At 38.9% G+C, this 18,604-nt stretch overlaps 1 protein-coding gene across 3 annotated transcripts in view; it reads right to left on the bottom strand.

Moving 5' to 3' along the window:
- Nucleotides 1-17,107, bottom strand: part of Soga3 (SOGA family member 3) — a 48,488-nt gene extending 31,381 nt beyond the window's left edge. For all 3 annotated transcript variants that reach the window (XM_047558664.1, XM_047558665.1, XM_047558666.1), the window contains exons 1-4: nucleotides 16,561-17,107; nucleotides 13,520-14,640; nucleotides 12,837-13,061; nucleotides 10,970-11,128 (exon numbers count right to left, since the gene is read on the bottom strand). In XM_047558664.1, coding sequence (XP_047414620.1) covers nucleotides 10,970-11,128; nucleotides 12,837-13,061; nucleotides 13,520-14,623 — 1,488 coding nt within the window. In that variant the 5' untranslated portion in view covers nucleotides 14,624-14,640; nucleotides 16,561-17,107. The remainder of the gene's footprint in view (nucleotides 1-10,969; nucleotides 11,129-12,836; nucleotides 13,062-13,519; nucleotides 14,641-16,560) is intronic.
- Nucleotides 17,108-18,604: the final 1,497 nt, after the last annotated feature.

The following is an 18,604-nucleotide window of genomic DNA, read 5'->3' as shown; positions in this document are numbered from 1 at the left end:
TGTAAGGCTACCCTTTGGACAATGATCCCACTCTGTAGACCCTACTTCATAGTTCCAGTTTTCACTGTCTCTCTAGCACTGTGTCTCTAGAGGTGATGGTGGTTTCTAAGTGCTTCTGGTCTCTGAATGTTTCAGCAGCTCTGCTTCATTCCCTTAATCCTACAGACACCATTGTGAGAAATTCCCATTCATTTCAACCATGTAGGGTGGATTCTCTTTCCCACTGGGGGATTCTGATAGAAAGGGTAAAGATAAATATCCAGAAATATTGAGAGAGAAGATAATTTAGTCTACAAAGTCAGACATCTCATACTGTCCACTATAAAACAGCCAACGTTAATAGAATAGAATACATAATTTATGAGGAAATTTTTTTGACTCAATAATTTCACAATGCCATTCCTGTGTTAAGTCAACCAAAGGCTATTGTTAAAAGGAAATCAGCTTATAAAACATAAACTTTTTCTGAAAAACCAAGTCAGGAACATTCGCTAATTGATTAAAGATTATTTAAACACAGTTCAGAAATGTAGAAGTTGTGGTTTAAAGTCAATTAAGTACTGAAATTGCTTGAATATATAGAATTGTTTATGACTATGTGTACATGAAAGCTAGCTTTAAAACTGAAACTATTACTATAACAATGAATAACTTAATACTCACAATCTTAAGTCTATATGTTTACATTAAATTTACAAAGACCAGGCTAAAGTCTAAGGGGTTGAAGTAAAGGAAGCATTTTAAATTCCTTCTTTCATTTTTTATTTTAGTAATTAGGAAAACTGAAAAAACATATATGTATTCCTACCCAAAAACTTCTTCAAAGTTAATAAGAGTACAATTGAAAACAGGATAACTCCCTTCAGAATCATTTCAGAACATAATTATTCTAATTTTAGTCATATCTTTAAATAAGTGAATACAATAGTTATATTTTATCCTTTAAAGACAATTCTTTCCATATACAAGATTCTCCTAAGCATACATAGATGGATTAACTTGTTAAAATTCTTCCATGTGCAAGGACACAAAGGCTATAACTACATACCAGCATAACAGTTGCTCATTATGTACCTGAACACAAAAAAGAACTGGGTTGCCCAATTATTTCTACTATTAGTCAAGGTTCTTGGCTAATGAAATGGTAAGAAAGGGAGGGAAAAAAATACATAGTTAATGTTATTAAGCATTTTTGCCTATGATAAATTGGCTGGACAAATTGGAAATAACTGAGCTAGGCAGAAGATGAACATAGAATACTTTGAATTTTTAATATTAAGCACTTCTAAGTTGAATCATACTGAATACAAATGGTCCCATTAAGTGAAATAAGTAAGTGTAAAATGGAAAATGTCAGAAGAGAAGCTAAATGACATCTTCAAATGTCATCTGAAAATGTCATTTGCCATCTGGATAAAGATCAGTTTAACTGACCTTGAAATGTAAAAGCATAATTAGAACAGAAATAGCAGATAAATAATTATTTTCTATTAAAATTCAGTTGAGCCTAAAATCATCAAGACATAACTGAATTGTCAAATTGGAAAATACCTCCCAACATGCAGTGAAACTTGCCTGCTGTATTTACTCAAAAATAACACAAGCATTGAAAAACAAAGGAACCAAGTAAATTCTAATTTAGGAAACTAATGATGTGCTTCTTTGACAGCAAGCTTATCTTCTTAAAAACTTCTTTATTTTGCCTCAGCATTTATTACTAGTTTTTCATGTATAATAGTGTGTATGGAATTAAACAGAAATATAGTTCTTAAATTCAGAGAGCATAGGATTTAGCTGTGGAGTTAATAAAAGCTACAAAGCAACCTAAAGGATCTTGAACTTAAATCCTTTTGATCCAAAAAAGAGACCTCTTCTGTCTTCTGAGGTGTTTCTCTTTAGGAAGAAGATTCATAGGGCAGAAGGGAAGGAGACAGACAAATGGGACCCATCGGATCATAAGCCATGTAGTATAGCAGACAGTGTAGCTGGATTGTCTGCCTGTCCCCCAGAACATCTGCAAACATGAGCTAAGGGATGGTGAAGCAGCAAGGACTTCAGGACAAGCACAGTGAAGGAAGCATAGGAACAACTGAAAGAATTTAGAATGACTTTATGTGAAGCAAGCTAGTAAAAGGCACTTCAGAGAGCTACAGATACTCATAAAAAAAGAAGGCAAAAACATTTCAAAGGCTTGTGTAAAGTATCTGCAGTCCTAGATGGATCCAACAGTTCATTCTTATGGACTCAAAAGCTGTTTCTAGAATTGAGTCTTAATCAGCTAAACTAAGGTTGTGACAATAAAACAACAACACCTAATACAGTAAGTACCTCAATGTTTACAAAGCACTTTTACATTGTCTCTTGTTATACTTGTGAGCAGACTGAATAGGGAAAATATTTTCCTTTAGGAGGTGATTAAACTAGTTAGTGATTAAATGATGTATCTGAAATATCATAACTATTATGTCTGTAAAAAAAGAAGGCAGAATTCATGTTTCTTTTTTTTTTCTCCAAAGATTCCCTTTCTATGAGAAAAAATACATTTTTCCCCTGTGCTTGCCTATCTCTTCTTAATAGGCCCTAGCGATGCAATGCTTGGAGCTTCTATAGTCTTAAGATTCCTAAGGAAGACAAGTCGTTTACAGGTCTGGAAGAACACTGAAGTGGTTGTGGAAGAGCAACGAGTGTCTGCAGCAAAGCCACTGGCTAGTAAAGACAGACTGATCTGGCTGTGGACTTAGCCTGCATACTGGTGCTATTGACCTCTCTGAGCCTTGAAGTCTTCATCTCTAAAAGGAAACTATTATCAACATAATTAAATATAAATTATCTGGTACAGTCATGGGCATCTAACTAGTCCTCCGCACTGGTGGCTACTGAGTAACTGCAGCCCTGGAGTAATTGCTTATATTTCTCCAGTCAAATTAACTGCTTATTGTTAACTATCCAAAATGTTAATGCAAATTTAATTGAATAGTCTTTGGGAGTAACAGGATCTGCATTTCACATTTTGTGAGCAAAGCATACAGAAGTTAAACTAAGAGTTGATGCCCAGGGTGTCAGAGCTGTCCTCTTGCCCTTGAGTTCGTGCTCTCATTGTCCTTCCCAAGAACCCCTATGGGACCCTGTTTCCCGGACCACTTGCTGCTTCTGGGGGATGATTGGAATTGAAAGAAGCAAAGTAGAGAATTAGAAGTTTCTAGAAGGTAGCAAGGTTCAAGAGACCTTCACTCCTGGAAGTCAGGTGAGGCTCCATCTGCTCACTTTTCATTTTGTCTATATTGCACTAAGTGCAGTGGAAAGAATCATAGTTCTGAGTCACTTTTTTCTATTATTTTCAGGCACAACACCTTGCTTAATAACCATACAATCTCTATTCAAAATTACTTATTATTTATGAGCTTTCTGTCAGATTATTTTCTGTTTTTTTTTTTTGTTTTTTTTTATTTTGCATGTGCGTGTGTGGATACAACAATCAATATGATAGATCCAGTCCTTAGGCTGAGGGATTTTATAGTCTAGCATAGGAAAAATTATATATATATATATTATTTATATATATGTATATATGTATATATATGTAATTGAACATAAATACTTTTGATCAAAAAAGAGATCTTTTCTCTCTATCTATCTATCTATATATATATAAATTGAGTATGAAATAAGTTATTATCATATTGCAGAAAAAAGGGTCTAATTGCCTACATGCTAGGCACTGAACTCGATATGGAGGGTGCTATATTGACCAGATCTAGAGTTTAGTTTGTAAAGGACTTGTTGAGATAGTGAACATCAAAGCATTTGGTACAGTAATGAATGTGTGTAGCTGCTGTCAAAGAACAACCCCTACAAGGCTGTCTTTCCAGCAAAAAATAATTAACTTGAAGACAGGGACTACCCTCAAGGTGACATTATCTGCTGTCTCTTATATATTCATACATATGCTTAGTAAATGTGTGCTAAATTAAAGTTAGATTGAAGTATATAGGTTTTCAACTTCATATAAAAGACTGAGACAGAGATAGAGGCTATTTCCAGCCATTGCTAGGGGCAAGGTCCTTCTTGGGCATTAAATGGTGTCCATGGTAGAGAACAGTGCTATTCTTTACTATCCCAAAGCCTAAGGGCACTGCATGGAGCATTTAGGCCACAGCTGCAGCCCCAGAATCCCTTAAGAAAGAGAGTAAGATTTTTTAACAGGGGCTGTTTCTGCATGAATCTGTCACACATACAAAAGTCAAGCAACTTCAAACAGAACTTTATTAGGCTTTTGGAAACATAAAGACTTGTAACTTCAAAACCCATCAAAGTTATAGGGAGTGACAATAAATTAAATGTCAATAATAAAAAAAATACAAATGTTTGGATGTTTAACTGGGGCCTTATGCTCATTAACTTATGCACCAAACTCAGTAGTGAGAGCCTAGCAACCTTCGAGGTGGCAGATTTCACCCCAGACAACTGTGTAGTTACATAAGAACCCAACTTTGGAGACTTTCTGCACAAGTTCGAGTGTCTAGGTGCCATCATTTGATATACTGGTTTATTTATTGAAAAAGACAGTGAACACTTTGGTTACTTGGTCTTTGTGTCTTCCTAGGGTAGAAAGTTAAGGCTATATCAGATAGTTCCCAGATTATGGGGTAGGTTCCCCTTGTCCTCAGTCCCATAATCAGTCTTTCATTCTGATTTCTACAGTATGAAACCAGGTTGTTGAATAGCAACCCTCAGAGAGGTCACTGTATGCCTCACATCTATGCTAAAAGTCCTTAAGTAGGGCTCTTCAGTGAGAGAAAACTGAGGAATTCAATACAATATTTTCTCATCTATATCTTTATATCTTCTATATAGCCACACTGTATACTATAGCAGGTATTAAATTACTGTTCATTGAATATCTGTTAACTATAACCTATAGCACCAAAAAATTATGTTAACTAAACATATAAAATTTAATTTTCATAATTAAATAATAGTAACAGAATTGAATTTCATACCTGACTGTGAAACTTTCCAAGAGAACAGAAATGGAATACTGACAAGGTACAAAATGACATTTTTATAAGGACCTTTGAGAATATTCAGCTTAGTTTTTGCATTTACAAATAAGGAAACTGAGGCTTATAAATTTCAGGTTACTTGCTCAAGGTAACAAGGAATGACTGATAAGACCTCAAAATCAGTTTCTAGACTCTAGGATGGCTTATCCATTGTTTGTCCTGTAAAATCTGTTTATAATTGTCAAAATTTTGCTGTACTATAATTGATTTTCTTCATGGTTGCTTCAGAGGCTTAATGTGAAACTCAGTATTGCCTCCATCTCTGATCATAGCTAAGAAAGAAGAAAGAAATTCTTTCAATATTTCTTTCGCTGTCTTGGTTGCTACTAAACTCAGAGATGTTTCATAACAATGTACAACCTTTCCATTACATTTTCCTTTACCGTCTCAGAGAATTTACATGACCTAAGTTTTAAACCTTGTTTCAATAGTTTTATGCTTTTATTGTGAAACATTTTAAGTCAGATCTTTAGGTAGGTCAATACAGAAGTCAAAGATGCAAACAACCCTTCAATAACTCTATACATAACTGCCATGAATACATTTAGTACAGGTAAACTGCTAACCTTTCAGGGTAGGTCACTGAAAGTTCAGCCCAGAGCCCTTGGACCATGTTAAACTAGACTCTAAGGAGAGTACAAAGGTAGAGACTTAGCCCCCATGAACACAGTTCATCAGAAAACGTAACACACATTTAAATATGCATGTATTGAATGCTGAAGCTCATTATATTATAAACATCAAAATCAATAGACTTTTTTAGATGGGTACTGAAAATGTACTAAGAGATAACTAATCAGGTAAAAACTATATTTGTATGGTGCTTTACAGTTTCAAGAGTATAAAGTTTAAAATTTCAGACTGAAAAAGAACTGGAATCTCATTACATATGTAGAGGTGCATAGTGCTGACCTGTATTTTTATGTAAATAATCAGAAATTTGAAGTTTATAATAAAAGTTCAAAATATTTCACAAAATAATCCACCAGTTTCTGATCTGTATAGCACTTTAATTCTGCTGGAGGCTTGGTGTCTGGGTAAATCAGCCATTTACCCAACACTAAATCTTGGGAATCAGTTTCATTTCAAAAATTCAACAAAGTTCATAATTACTAAATAGGTTAATGCTTTAAAATGCACTCAAAACACATGATCACTTTCTAGAAGACAAACTTCTCAATGTTTACCTGGTACACTGTATGTTAAATCTAGTCTCTATTATTCCTATCTACATTATTCAACAACCTATTGGTTTTACAAGATAGGTCTAAAATAATATGGTTTAATTGAGGCATTTAAAATATTTATGGTCATTTTATTAAAAAATATCAGTGATTACTGTTCCATTATCAAACTTTAATAAACTACTAGAACAAGGGGGAAATATTTGCATGCCAAAGAAATTCCCCATTAAAATAATCTCTTGAGTAGCTTCATTGATTAATCACTTAGTCTTTCTCTTTTTTTTGTACTTTATAACTTTGATTAATGTGCCCTATCAAAATCAGGTATACTTATGATCAATTATTTATTTGTCTATTAAAGTGTAAAAAGAATCTGAGTATATAGACTTACGCTCAATGTATTAAAAAAAGAAGAAGAAGAAAGAAAAGAGAGACTGTTAAAATTTATAGTGCTAATTACTTTGGTGTTCCAGAATGAAAGTGTATTGTAATAGATAGGATATATTAACCAAGTGTGCAGAAAATAAAGTCCCAAGATATACAATGTTATTGCAGTTGGCCAGTTAATAGCCCTCTACAGCAAAAACTGGAGAAAGTTAAGAAAATTATTTTCTTTTAAGACTCTTATGCAAGGGTGAGGAATGAGAAAAAAGTACACAGATTCTGAAATGAAAAAGATCTAGCAACAGTTCTCATCACCATCTCATTGTTTCTTCTCTGTTGTCCTCTGCTGATTTCTTTGCTCAAAAGTCTGCCATCATTGCTTCTTTAAGTGCCAGACCTTGAAAGTGACATTAGAAGATCCCTCCCTCCTAAAGAGTATAGGAAATTTTAAAGTTTTAAAACTAGATTTCCCTTCCACAGCAGCAGAATTATGAAGGGCAGTGACCCTTGACCTAATGAAACAAAAATTCACCCAACACAGAGAATGTGTTGTATGGAGCCTCCTCCAGATCCTCACTTTATCCTGTTTGTGCATAAACCCCTTCTGGCAGTCATAGAGCTAGGTGCTGTTTTCACAATATAAGTTTTAAAGAAATCTCTGTCTCTGATCATTTGTGATGCTGAAAAACAGGCTATAATTTTCCCCAGGTCATAGAAGGTAAAGGCTTTTTTCTTTTTTTCAGCAAGAAAGCATACTGCTAGTAGCAATTGGTGTTTTATAATCAGAATTAGAATGCTATTAAGACTTTAAGACAGCATTCTAAGAGGTCCCTCTTGTTTGCAGTTGGCAGAATATCCGCTGCTTCCATACCAGCAACACATTGCAGAAGACTAAACTAATTACCTCCATCCTGCCACTACTCAGTTCTCTTTGCTCCCATTTGTCTACTACATGTTCTCAGGGGTGAGAGATAAGCAGATGGATATGAGCAGGTGCACTGGACTTAGTGCAACCACTAGCCCTGAGAGCAATTGGTCAATACCCTAGAATCTAGTTAAAGCCTTAGTAAATGGTTCCAGAATCTAGCAGATGGTTTATTTGATCCCAGTGGTGCTGTTCAATATCTATGTGACTCCATATTAGGAACTAAAACCTAGAAGACCGCTTCTCTTTAGAATGTTCTGTTAAACATTTTATGACTTTACTCCATAACCAGAGTCTTTTCTTCATAATGGCGAACTTGGCTGATACTGTTATTCTCCACTGGTAGAATGACACAAAGTCCGTGTGGATAACACTCGAAGACATTTGAATATGAGTTTACTTTATAACCAAGGAAACAGAGTTAATAATACCTACTCTGCAAAGTAAGCAAGTACTAGTGCATCTCAGTTTTAATATTTATCTTCTTAGAGGATAACTAAGTTAACTTTACAAAAATATTAAAACATTTCTGATTTATAAACATTTTAAAATGCCTTTTCAACTTCTTATACTTTCCTAGACACTATGAAGGCACATCTCAAAAAATGAATGATTATGGAACATTCCTGCCAGAATATCTTTCATTTTTCCTTTATTATACTTGGTACTCCTCAAATCCTTATATGACACTCTCTCCTTTTCTATTTCTGTTCTTCTTCCCCATCACTGCCTATTTTCCAGTACTATTTTTCTTAATAAAAGGTTACTTTAACAGTTGCTGTCTTGAACAAATACTCCTAAATTTCCTATGTTTTATGGTTGTGTTCACTAATCAGCGATTGGAGTTCAGCTTTTATAACTCCAAGGAGAATGGTAATTGTCTCTTTGACTTCAACATATATGCCCACACTGCCTGGCACTGCAGCATTTTCCCAGCCCAGAACTGAGGCTCTGAAGAAGGAAAAGTTACAGGGAAGTGTGTGGGAACAGAATTAAGGAAATGTGTCTTCACAATGACTGTCCTGAGGACATTCCCAGGTTCCAACCCTTCCTTCCTTGGGAAGTCGTATTATTAGTTTTTATTTTAATATGGGCAAGGTCTCTGTCTTTCTAATGGACAGGTGATATCTGAACAACTTACCCTTCCCAGAAAACCAGAAAAGCTTCCAAAATGAAAATCAGAAAATTCTTACACTATTCTCAAATACAACTTTGCATGTATTCACTGGAAGAATTTTCACGTGAGGCCAGATTACAAGGTGTTTCTCTTTTATCTCTAGTAATCAAGTGATGATTGCTTTTACTTGAACGTTTGTAATTATATAAAGAATATGAGAGAACTCAAGTGATGTATGAGCAGGAAATGGAAATTAATGAGACTGACAGTGGATTTTTTCTTTGTCCACAGGAAGCTATAAAATGGCTACTTATGTGGGTTGAAAAGTGTTCTTTTTGTTCCATCCTCCTCTCCAAACTCTGACTTTAACACACTAACTTGTAGTACCTCAGATTGGGTCCTTATTCAAAGATAGGATCTTTATAGAAGTTAGTTAATCAAGTTAAAGTGAAGTCATTAGCGTGGCCCTAATCTAATGACTGGTGTTCTTATAAGGGGAAATTTGGAAATAGCTACAGGGAAATGTCATGTGAACATGAAAATGGCCATCTATAAGCAAAGGGAACAGGCCTGAAAGAGCCTTCTCTCACAGCCCTCAGAAGGAACCACCCTGTTGAAACTTTGATTTAGGGTTTCTCTCCTGGGAGAAAGTAAATTGTAATTTAAGTCGCTGAGTTTTTGATACTTTATTACAGCAGCCCTATCAAACTAATACAGCTAGCTACTTCATTTTTTTTTAATCCCTGGAAATGAAACTTTTAATGACACTCTTAATTGTACATTTCTGCTGAAAATAATATATACTTATATCTATATTAATTTCATTTTTTTTCTTAACTTTAGAAAAAACAATCTATGCGGCTCTTTAAATGGCAATGTCCTGAATTTCATGATAGAAGTATGCAGTGGCAAATGTTGAGAATCATCTAAAACAATCTTTATAGTTTATAATTAAATGAACAGAGGTATGTAGAGGTTAGAGGTCCTTTAAGGTCACCCAGTTACCCACTGGTGAAGATAGGTGATATGACTCTTAGTCTCAATATTTTTCTACTATAGCACAGAGCCACTCATAGCTAGTAGCCAAGGAACACATATCAATCAAAATGATTTTCCCCATTTTGTCATGTTAAAAAGATGCTTAAAGTCACTATGTCAGTATAATATAAACAGACACTAAGACCACAAAAAATAGTTTACTCCACTAAAAGACATTCTATAAAGTCCTTACACTTTCATATTCTTAACCAGACTATTGATATTTTCACTGTTACATGGTGAATACATTTTTGTACCATTCTGAGGTAAGCAAAAAATTACAGGTGGCTCAGTATCTCAGTCCATAAAATTATCAGGATTTTCTTTAGAATTGTGTATAACCAAGCAGAGGAACTTATTCAGTAGGTCACTTGTGCTTCTGCTAGTCTCTGAAATAATTTTAATTCTCTATAATATTAGTTTTCACAAGCTGTACTTGTTTATATACTCAGGTAGTTTTCAAAGAAAATATTTTCGTTCAAATTAAATAAATATCTGTCATGAAGCTAATTATTTATTGAACTTTTCTGCTTCTCCAATTATTTTCTGTGATATTTATTTTGTTCTTTGAGAAGACTTGAGGTAAATAAGGTAGGAATCTTCTAATTGTTAACACTGAAGAGAGAACTTTGACTCTTCTACCCTAAAATATAGAACTAAGATGGATAGGTTCAAGTTAAAATTAAATGATTTCAGGAAACTTTTAGGCAGAGCTATGGTGTGATAGAACTGGCTGGTATAGAAGATATTGAGGGTTGGTCACTAGTGACATTCTAAGTATTAGACTATGGAGTAGGGGGACTTGTTAGAGAGAAAATTCAAGCAATGATTAGTGCAGACTGAATGGCCTTTACAGCCCTGTTCATTCTAGACGTTTACATTTCTATAAACTGAATAGTAATCTCACAAAACTCTGGCCCTCAATTAGCACAAGTGTCATTCCTTCATACTCTTGATACCCTTTATATATGATTTGCTATGTAATTTATTTAATTAACAAACATTTAGATGACATAGGGATGAAACATCAGTTGCCACTCATGGTATGTCAAGCTAAGGCCAAGCTCAAGTTAGAATTTTTTCTTTGGTACTCATTTGTTGGTATGAAATCAGGTACTTGTTACTACATTGGATAAGAATAGCAAACTATCTTAAGATCATTTAAAAATACAAGTACTTTAGTAATCATATTGGTCTTTGGAATTCTTTTCTAAAGAACAAAAAATAGACATACATCATGAAATAAGCAAATACTAACCTCTTTCATTTTTTCCAGTTCATTCTGTAAAGCTTGCTTTGCAATTTCAACTTCTATAAGCTGTTGCCTCAGTTTCTCATTTTCATCTTCTGTTGTTGTTCTCTTTTCTTCCACATTTTCTAATTCATGGTGAAGTCTCACAGATACATCCTTGGCAACCTAAAATAAAGTTTTCATAATAATAAAATAAAATTTTATTCATATTAAAGTATTAGGAGCTAATATTTATACAGTGGTTCTCATGTGCCAGCCAGCGTTCCAAATGCTTAATGTACAAACCATTCACACATATCATCCATTTAATCCCATGAGATCAATAATACTGTTATCATTCCTATTTTATAAATAAAGAAACTTATTCCCATATTAAGGATCTTAGAGAGCTAAGGTAATATGTTCAAGGTCACACAGCTAACAAGTAGCCAGGCAATCTGACTCTAGACTTTGTTCCCTAACTTCTATACTACACCATGATAATAAACGTTCTACTGTGTTTAGTCACATGTAGAAAAAAATTGCACATATCTCCTCTAACAAAACCATGAGGTGATGCTTCCATTATTGCCCACATAAAAGAATGGAAAAGAGGAGTTTCTACAAGTGGGGGATGGGCTTGCACTTTGATTTTATACCTAGAATTCCATGTACTTAAATTTAGGGAAATGTTTAGTCCCTGACATTAGTTTTTTTAATAACTGAATTTTTTATCCCAAGTTTTGAAATTATCTGGAAAATTTTAGGGGTTGAAAGAAAAGTGGCTATAATCTGATGTAGAGGCTTAGAACACACACTGTGGTTGTAAGGAGGTGGGGAGTGTGACCAGCTACTTCCTAGATATGTTCCAGGACTGAGCATTTAACCTCTGTTAAAGGTGTAGCCTCTGCACCTGTAAGATGGTTGCCTTAATTACTCTACCTTTTAGGGTTTCTTTTTTAAAACCCTGTGGAATAGTAACGAATGTAATAATGCTTGTCACAGTGCCTGGTGCATACTGAGCATTTGACAAATTTTAGGAAAAGAAAAAAAATTTTAATACAACAGTGATTTTCATAAAATTTTACTCGTAGCTTTCTTTAAAACAAATGTACTGTAATTACATTTTATTTTCATATTTTAGTGAAAATACAATTAAAAGTATATTTGTTTGATAAATTTAATATCTGGTTTGCATTGTCAATGAATTCTTTTAAAGTCCAACTGAACCCAAGAGAAAAGACCACAACCGTCTTAAAAAAATGCATTTCAAGGTTAGGATTTCTCCCCTGGGAGTTTCTGAAGGAACAAATTTCATTTGCTTCACTCTCCCTTTTCCACATGGGATATGATTTGGACGTTTTCCTTTCCAGGAGTTACTTAAGGGATACCGACAGAAAGGAAGGCGTGCTGGAAGGTGAGGTGTGGGAACTTGGAGAAAGAAATCTTAACTCCCCTAGGTTCCCAACTGCTCCTGTCCTGGGTGTCAATCGCGCGATGCTCCCCAGTGCCTTATTGCCCTTAGCCTTCATTTGGAAGACAAACACTGGATTCCAGATCAAGGCCACAGTCTGCGCTGTGCCACGCCCATGTTTCAACCTGCTAGGAATGAGGGCTCTTCCCACCACTTCTGGAAGAGTCAGGGTTAAAACCAGTAGAGCCCCCCACAAGCTTGATCTCTGCAATAGTGTTCTTTCCACAACAGTGAACTCTTTAGACCCACCTGTTCGTTCTTCCTCTTCTGGGACCCTAAGATTTTGTGTTCAGCGAGTGTCATTTCGTGTCCCTAAAGCTTTTGTCAGTCACAATCAAAGGCCTTCAGCGCAAACAGCCCTCAACCAAAGTTGCCACCCTCCGCCCCTGGCGCCCGCCATCAAGCCCCCGCGTTGCAGACCTTGAGGTCCTGCTCCAGGCTGCGCAGCAGCTCCCCATCGATCTCCCCAGTCTGAGCATAGCGGAGCCTTTTGCGCTCGGCTTTGCGGAGGCGGTACTGCAGGATCCGGCAGTTTTTGTTGGCTCTCTCCAACTCGTGGCGCATTTCCTGCAGTTGACAGGCATCCTCCTCGAAGAAAGTGTCCCTCATCTCGTCCATCTCGGTTCTCAGCTCATCGATCTCGTTCTGAGGCGGCGACAGACCGCGGGTCAAAATCAGCCTAGCCTCCAGTCCCCCTGACATACACCGTACACACCCCATCCTAGCTTCAGATTCTTAACTTTTTGCCCCCCTTGTCAAGAGGCAGTAGTGACAAGGAGCTGAATAAAGAAGAAACTTTTTTAAAAGGGCCCACTTAAGGTCTTTTCTAGCTCTTACTCTAGCTGTCTCCAGGAAGTGGGACAGACCATAATAATCAGAGAGATGACAGTCCAGATTTGAATTTAAGTGAAAAACCTAATGCAGACTGTGTCAGGTTCTGTTTCGAATCTGGACCGGGCCTACGAAATCCACTCATTTATTGCTCTCCTCCCTCTTTAAGGCTCCCTAACAGGTTAGCAGCCTCGCAACCCGCGCGGGGACACGCCCTAATCCTACGAGGCCCACGCTTCCCCTCCTCCACTCAGTTCCCCCATCCTCCTCACCTTAAGAGTCTCGTTCTCTTCTCGCAGCTTCTCCATCTCCTCCTGCATTTCTTCCTGCTCCTGGAGCTGCTGCGGGTGCGGCTGCGACGAAGGGGGCGCCGCCGCCTGCATGCCCCCGCCGCTAGCACTGCTCTCTGCACTCTGCTGGGGGCCCTCCGCCGCCGCCGCCATTGGGGAGGTAGAAGGGAGGACCAGGGGCTCACAGATGGCAGGGGCGCCAGCGACCGGGGAGCTGCGGCTGCTGCTGCCCCCGCCGTTCTTAGTGTGCATCTGAGCCGCGGCGGCGGCGGCTGCCGCCCGCTCCTTCTTGAGGTGGAACTGGATGAGCTCAGACTGCAGACATCCTTCCTTCCAGTAGCTCCCTCCGCCGCCGCTGCCGCCCCCCGCAACGCCGCTTCCGGAGTTCCTGCTGCTGGGGCCTGGGGTTTTACCCGCAGAAGAGGTGGACGGCGAAGGGGAGACCCCCTCCCCGCCGCTGCCTCCCCTCTGCTGAGCGCGTACGCCTTTCCCTCGCCAGCCCCTGGGCGGCGGCGGCTGCGGAGCGCCCCCCTCCCTTTCCCCGGAGCCGCCGCCGGCTCCTCCTCCTTCCCCGTCCCCTCCTCCTCCTTCCCTGGGAGGAGGGGGTTCCCCGAGTTTCGAGGGCACGGATTCTAGCTCCCGGGATGGCTCCTCCGGCAGCCCCGGCCTCCTGCCGCCCACAGCGGCCAGGGTCGCCAAGGGGGCCGCTTCAGCACCAGCCGCGGGCTGGACAGCTCCGGGAGCAGCCCCTTTGGGCGCCAGGGGCGCCGCCTTCTCCGCCCCGCCTCCGCCTCCTCGGGCGCAGGCCTGAGGCGCCGCGCGGCCGGTAGTCTTGTTACCCTGCTGTTGCTGCTGCTGCTGCAGCTGCTGCTGCCGAACAGAATTGAGTTTGGTGCCGGCCCCCACTGGGGACCGGTTGGCCCCGGCTGTCTGTCGGAGAGAATTTTCCCTCGGTCTAGCGGGTGACTGAGCTCGCTGCTGCTTTCTACTGCTACCCTCCGGGTGCAGACGAGCCTCGGTGGCTGCTGCGGCGGCAGAAGCTGCTGTTGCGGCAGGGGCAGCGCCCCCGGTCGGTGGCTGACTCATGGCAGTTTAGGAAGACCCTACCGGAAGAGATTTGGAATCGTCCATCACTAGATCATCATTTTCCTCACCGCCACCAACCTTCCTTCTAAGCTGTGACAGAAACAAAAGAGGAGCAACGCACAACATGTCTGCATTGTTACAGAGCAAAGGGTGGTTTTGCTGTACAAGAGAAGACCCAGAAAATTATGAGCTTTGGGAGACACTTTCTGGAAGAAGCATTGACTTTAGAAATAGGATGTAGAGTTGTCAATTCTCATTTTGCCCAAGGTGGCGCTGTCTCCATCTCAGTCTGTCAGTAAAATGACAGATTTGAAACACCTAACCTTTCACTCTCAAGGTAGCAAATTTTGGAAAGGAGAACATATGGGATGAGAAAAGAATCAATGGAGACAGGTTACAGTGGAAAGAGGCTTCAGAGTTGTCAAACCTCTGCTTTTTCAACTCTGGCTGCCTCACCATTGAATCTGTATTTAACACCCTGGTTTAGTGGAAAAGGTTTCATTTAATTAGTATTCCTAAGTATCAGTTGAAGAAAAAGGTTATGATGTAGATTCCTGGAGAAAATTTGCCAGAAATGGATTAATGACACTTTTCTCAGGCAGCACCAAGTCCCAATATTGTCTTTATAGAAATAGAAATGTAACCAATTTGATTTAGAGTAGGATTAAAAATATAAATAATGAATGACAAAACCTCTGTTTCAAGAAAAAAGTGGCATTAGGCTTAGTGATTTTTAGCCTTAAAGGGATTATTTTTATATTAAAAAATACTTTTGGAAAAGTTGATAGGCAGGTCTGCAGTTTCTTGTTTCAGGTGATGAATTTTCCTACACTTACCAGTTTTGTGGTTCTTGTGAATCATTTTAGTTTTAAGCATAATTGTAAAATAGAATCTATTTTCATTCCTAAGGATCTTCATAGATGGTACATAATAGCCTAAGTTTTAAGAAAGTTTAAGTGCCCACTCCCTCCTATAAAGTCAGATTTGAAGACAGAATGACCCAGCACCCAGAAGGCTGTTGCAATTTTCCTCATGATAGTAAAATCAATTTCCATTGTGTATCTTTCCAAGATATATCCATCATTGCCTTCTGTAATCTGGAAAACAGCAAGCAAGCTACAGCCTCATGGGTTCTTGCTAGAGAGACAGTTCACTAATCAGTTTGGTTCTTTTTCCTTGGGTATATTATTTCTCTCTAAAGCACTGAAAGGGCATTACTAAGCATAAAGCTCTTCTTAAAAAACAAAACAAAATAAAACTCCTCCTTTTAGAAGAGAAGATTACCTTCCAGTCATTTTACTTGAATTATTCCTGTTATTGTCTATTTTAAGTATTACAACTTAGCATGTATTAATCACTCATTTTATAAAAAAAACAAAACAAAACATTACTGAAAGCCAGCTTTTCCACCTCTCTTTCTGTTTCCAGGATCTCCTTCCAAATCACTTTGGAATATAAAGGTGAACAAAGATGACTGGTGGTGGGGATGAGGGTTCCATCAACTTTCTTTCTACATCTTCTCCTGGAGCCACAGTGCTATTAGAATATCTGGCCTACTTAATCAGCATGGGTCAGCCTAACGTGGGCCACCAACAAAGTTATATTGCCGATGGAAACTCATTTTTAGTTAACAGAACCACTCTTGAGCTGAGAGGCCATCACATAAGCTTACACTTGGCCCCAGACAGCTTTACCACAGAAGAAAGCTCTGGGTCAAATAACTGGACTCCACAATCAAAGGCATCTGACTGCTGTCACTTGACTCCCATAAAGTAAAAAGATGCTGCATTTCTTCAAGTCTTCCCCTGTGGAAACTGCCACCCAAGTCACCTGACAAGGCCTATATTAATGACACTTTTAATATCGAGTTTTTTCTGCCCTATGACCCACCCCATCTCTCATCCCCATCCCTTTAGAAATCCAGAGGAACTGCTCACTTCTCAGCAGAGGCGATGTTTGGAAGAAGTTGATGCAAATCAACAGAGTTTTCCTTCTGACATTCCGGAAACCTCAGGGTCTATTCCACTGTCTTTCAGAGACCAGGAAAATTCATGTTCATGGTATTATCTGCGACTTCTGGCTGAGCAAGACTTTGGGCCCACTCTTCCCAGTTTCACACCCACTGGATTTCTCCAAACAATGGCGGTAACCACAAGACTCACTTGCCCTCTGAGCGGGTTACTTCTCGGCTGTCGACCGCAGGGTTTGAGCTGCAGCTCCCAGTACGCGAACGCTGGAGGTACCAAGCAGTGCCAGACGCTCCCCAGGAAGTGCAGTGGTATTCATGAGCTGACCTCACCGGACTGGGCAGGGGAGAGGGCGGGTTTGCAAAGGAGGACAGGGTAGAAGTAATGAAAGAGAGATTACTTTCAAGAGGAAGGAGAAAACAGGGACAGGGGGTGGGGAGTGGGGGTTGGAGGAGGGAGACAGGAAGACAAAAAGGCCAGAGCCACGCCCGAGATGGAAGATCTGCTGCCGCCCTCAAAGTCGTGGCTCCACTCTTATATCCCGTACTTGGCAGAGGATTCCAAAACCGCTTAAAATCGGATGCATTGGTTTTCTGCAAAGCTTTGTTTCGGGTCCGATCAATCTCCATCAATTATTTATTTGAGTTATTTTCCCAGGGGGGCGGGTTCGAACAGCCTTCCTGGCGTGACTGGCTTCTCCAGATGCAGCTGCGAGGCGCTGGCGGGCGGCTGCTGGGAGTTCTCTTTGTTCACACACTTTAATTCTCAGTCGAGCTCCCCACGAGGTGCTCCCTCCCAACCCCCAGCCCGGGCGGAGTCTTCGGATGTCGTTTCCGCGAAGAGATAATGGTTGCCAGACCCACCGTTCCAGACAAAGGGTTCTTGCGAAGCCACCACCAATTTAATACAAACTGAATAAGCATCGGCTTACGGAGACCGTTTGCAGACCAGTTCGCCCTGCATACGTTTGCCTGTCTCCTTTATTGAATGCCAGCTTCTTCTGTGAAAACAAGGAGCAATTGCTGGGATCCACAGTCTTTATTGTAGTGCACAGGAGCAGGAGTCAGGAAGAATGAAGTTATAGGATATCAGCTTAAAAAAGAACTAAGAATTTATGCTTTTACATAAATTTATCCACACTGTTACACAGTAACAATGCTTTAAAAATTGGAGTAGAAAATTCTCTTCTTCCTCCCCAGTTGACTATTACTTATTTTTGTAGGGATGGTTTTGTTGGGGAAGACATGGGAACCTCCCTCCTACCTATAAAAATTGTTTTGTGAACTTGAAGATGAGAATAAAAGCAAAACACTGTTTGAGAAAGGGCATTTTTCAAAATTATATTCCTATTACATTAGTATGGTGGTTTTGCAGGTAAAATATTTGAAATAACGAATTATTTAAGCTAAGATGAACTTTAGTCTAAAAGATTTTATTTTCCTAGTGCATATTTTGCCTTAAATATAAAATAAAAACAATTTGGGAGTCGTTTGCATACAAACAATTACTACAGCAAAATAAAAAAAAATGTTCAAGCACCAGAGATTAATATCCCCAGTGACATAGGAGATAAATATGGTATTATAACAAAATCATTTCTTGTCTTAAAATAGATGTTGAGATGGTGCGCGCCTGGCACTGTCCAAGGTACTGGGTATACAAAGAAAACTCAAGAATTGTGCTGGGGAGGCTCAAGCTTATTGGTGAAAATTGAGATAATTTTCTTATTCTTCTTCAAGTATTTTTTGATGGGGGAAAATGTGACATCTGTGACATCTATAATGAAAAAGCTCAAACATTGACTAGCATATCACCCAAACAAAGGGGTTAGCACAGTGAAAATGTAATTACAAGTTATTTTGAATTTGTTAGGTAATCTTGTTATGTACCCAAATTTGAGTTGTAATCTACTTCAGAAATATCAAATTTACAGGTTTATTTTAACCAAAGTAGATACAAAGTGCCTAAAATATTTCTCTAATCTCTTCTAATAAAATATTGACATTGTAAACAT

The sequence above is a fragment of the Sciurus carolinensis genome, chromosome 7 (genome assembly GCF_902686445.1).
Source record: "Sciurus carolinensis chromosome 7, mSciCar1.2, whole genome shotgun sequence".
Taxonomy (NCBI): Eukaryota; Metazoa; Chordata; class Mammalia; order Rodentia; family Sciuridae; genus Sciurus; species Sciurus carolinensis.
The sequence above is the reverse complement of the archived record's forward strand: the minus strand, read 5'-3'. Positions and strand labels throughout refer to the sequence as shown.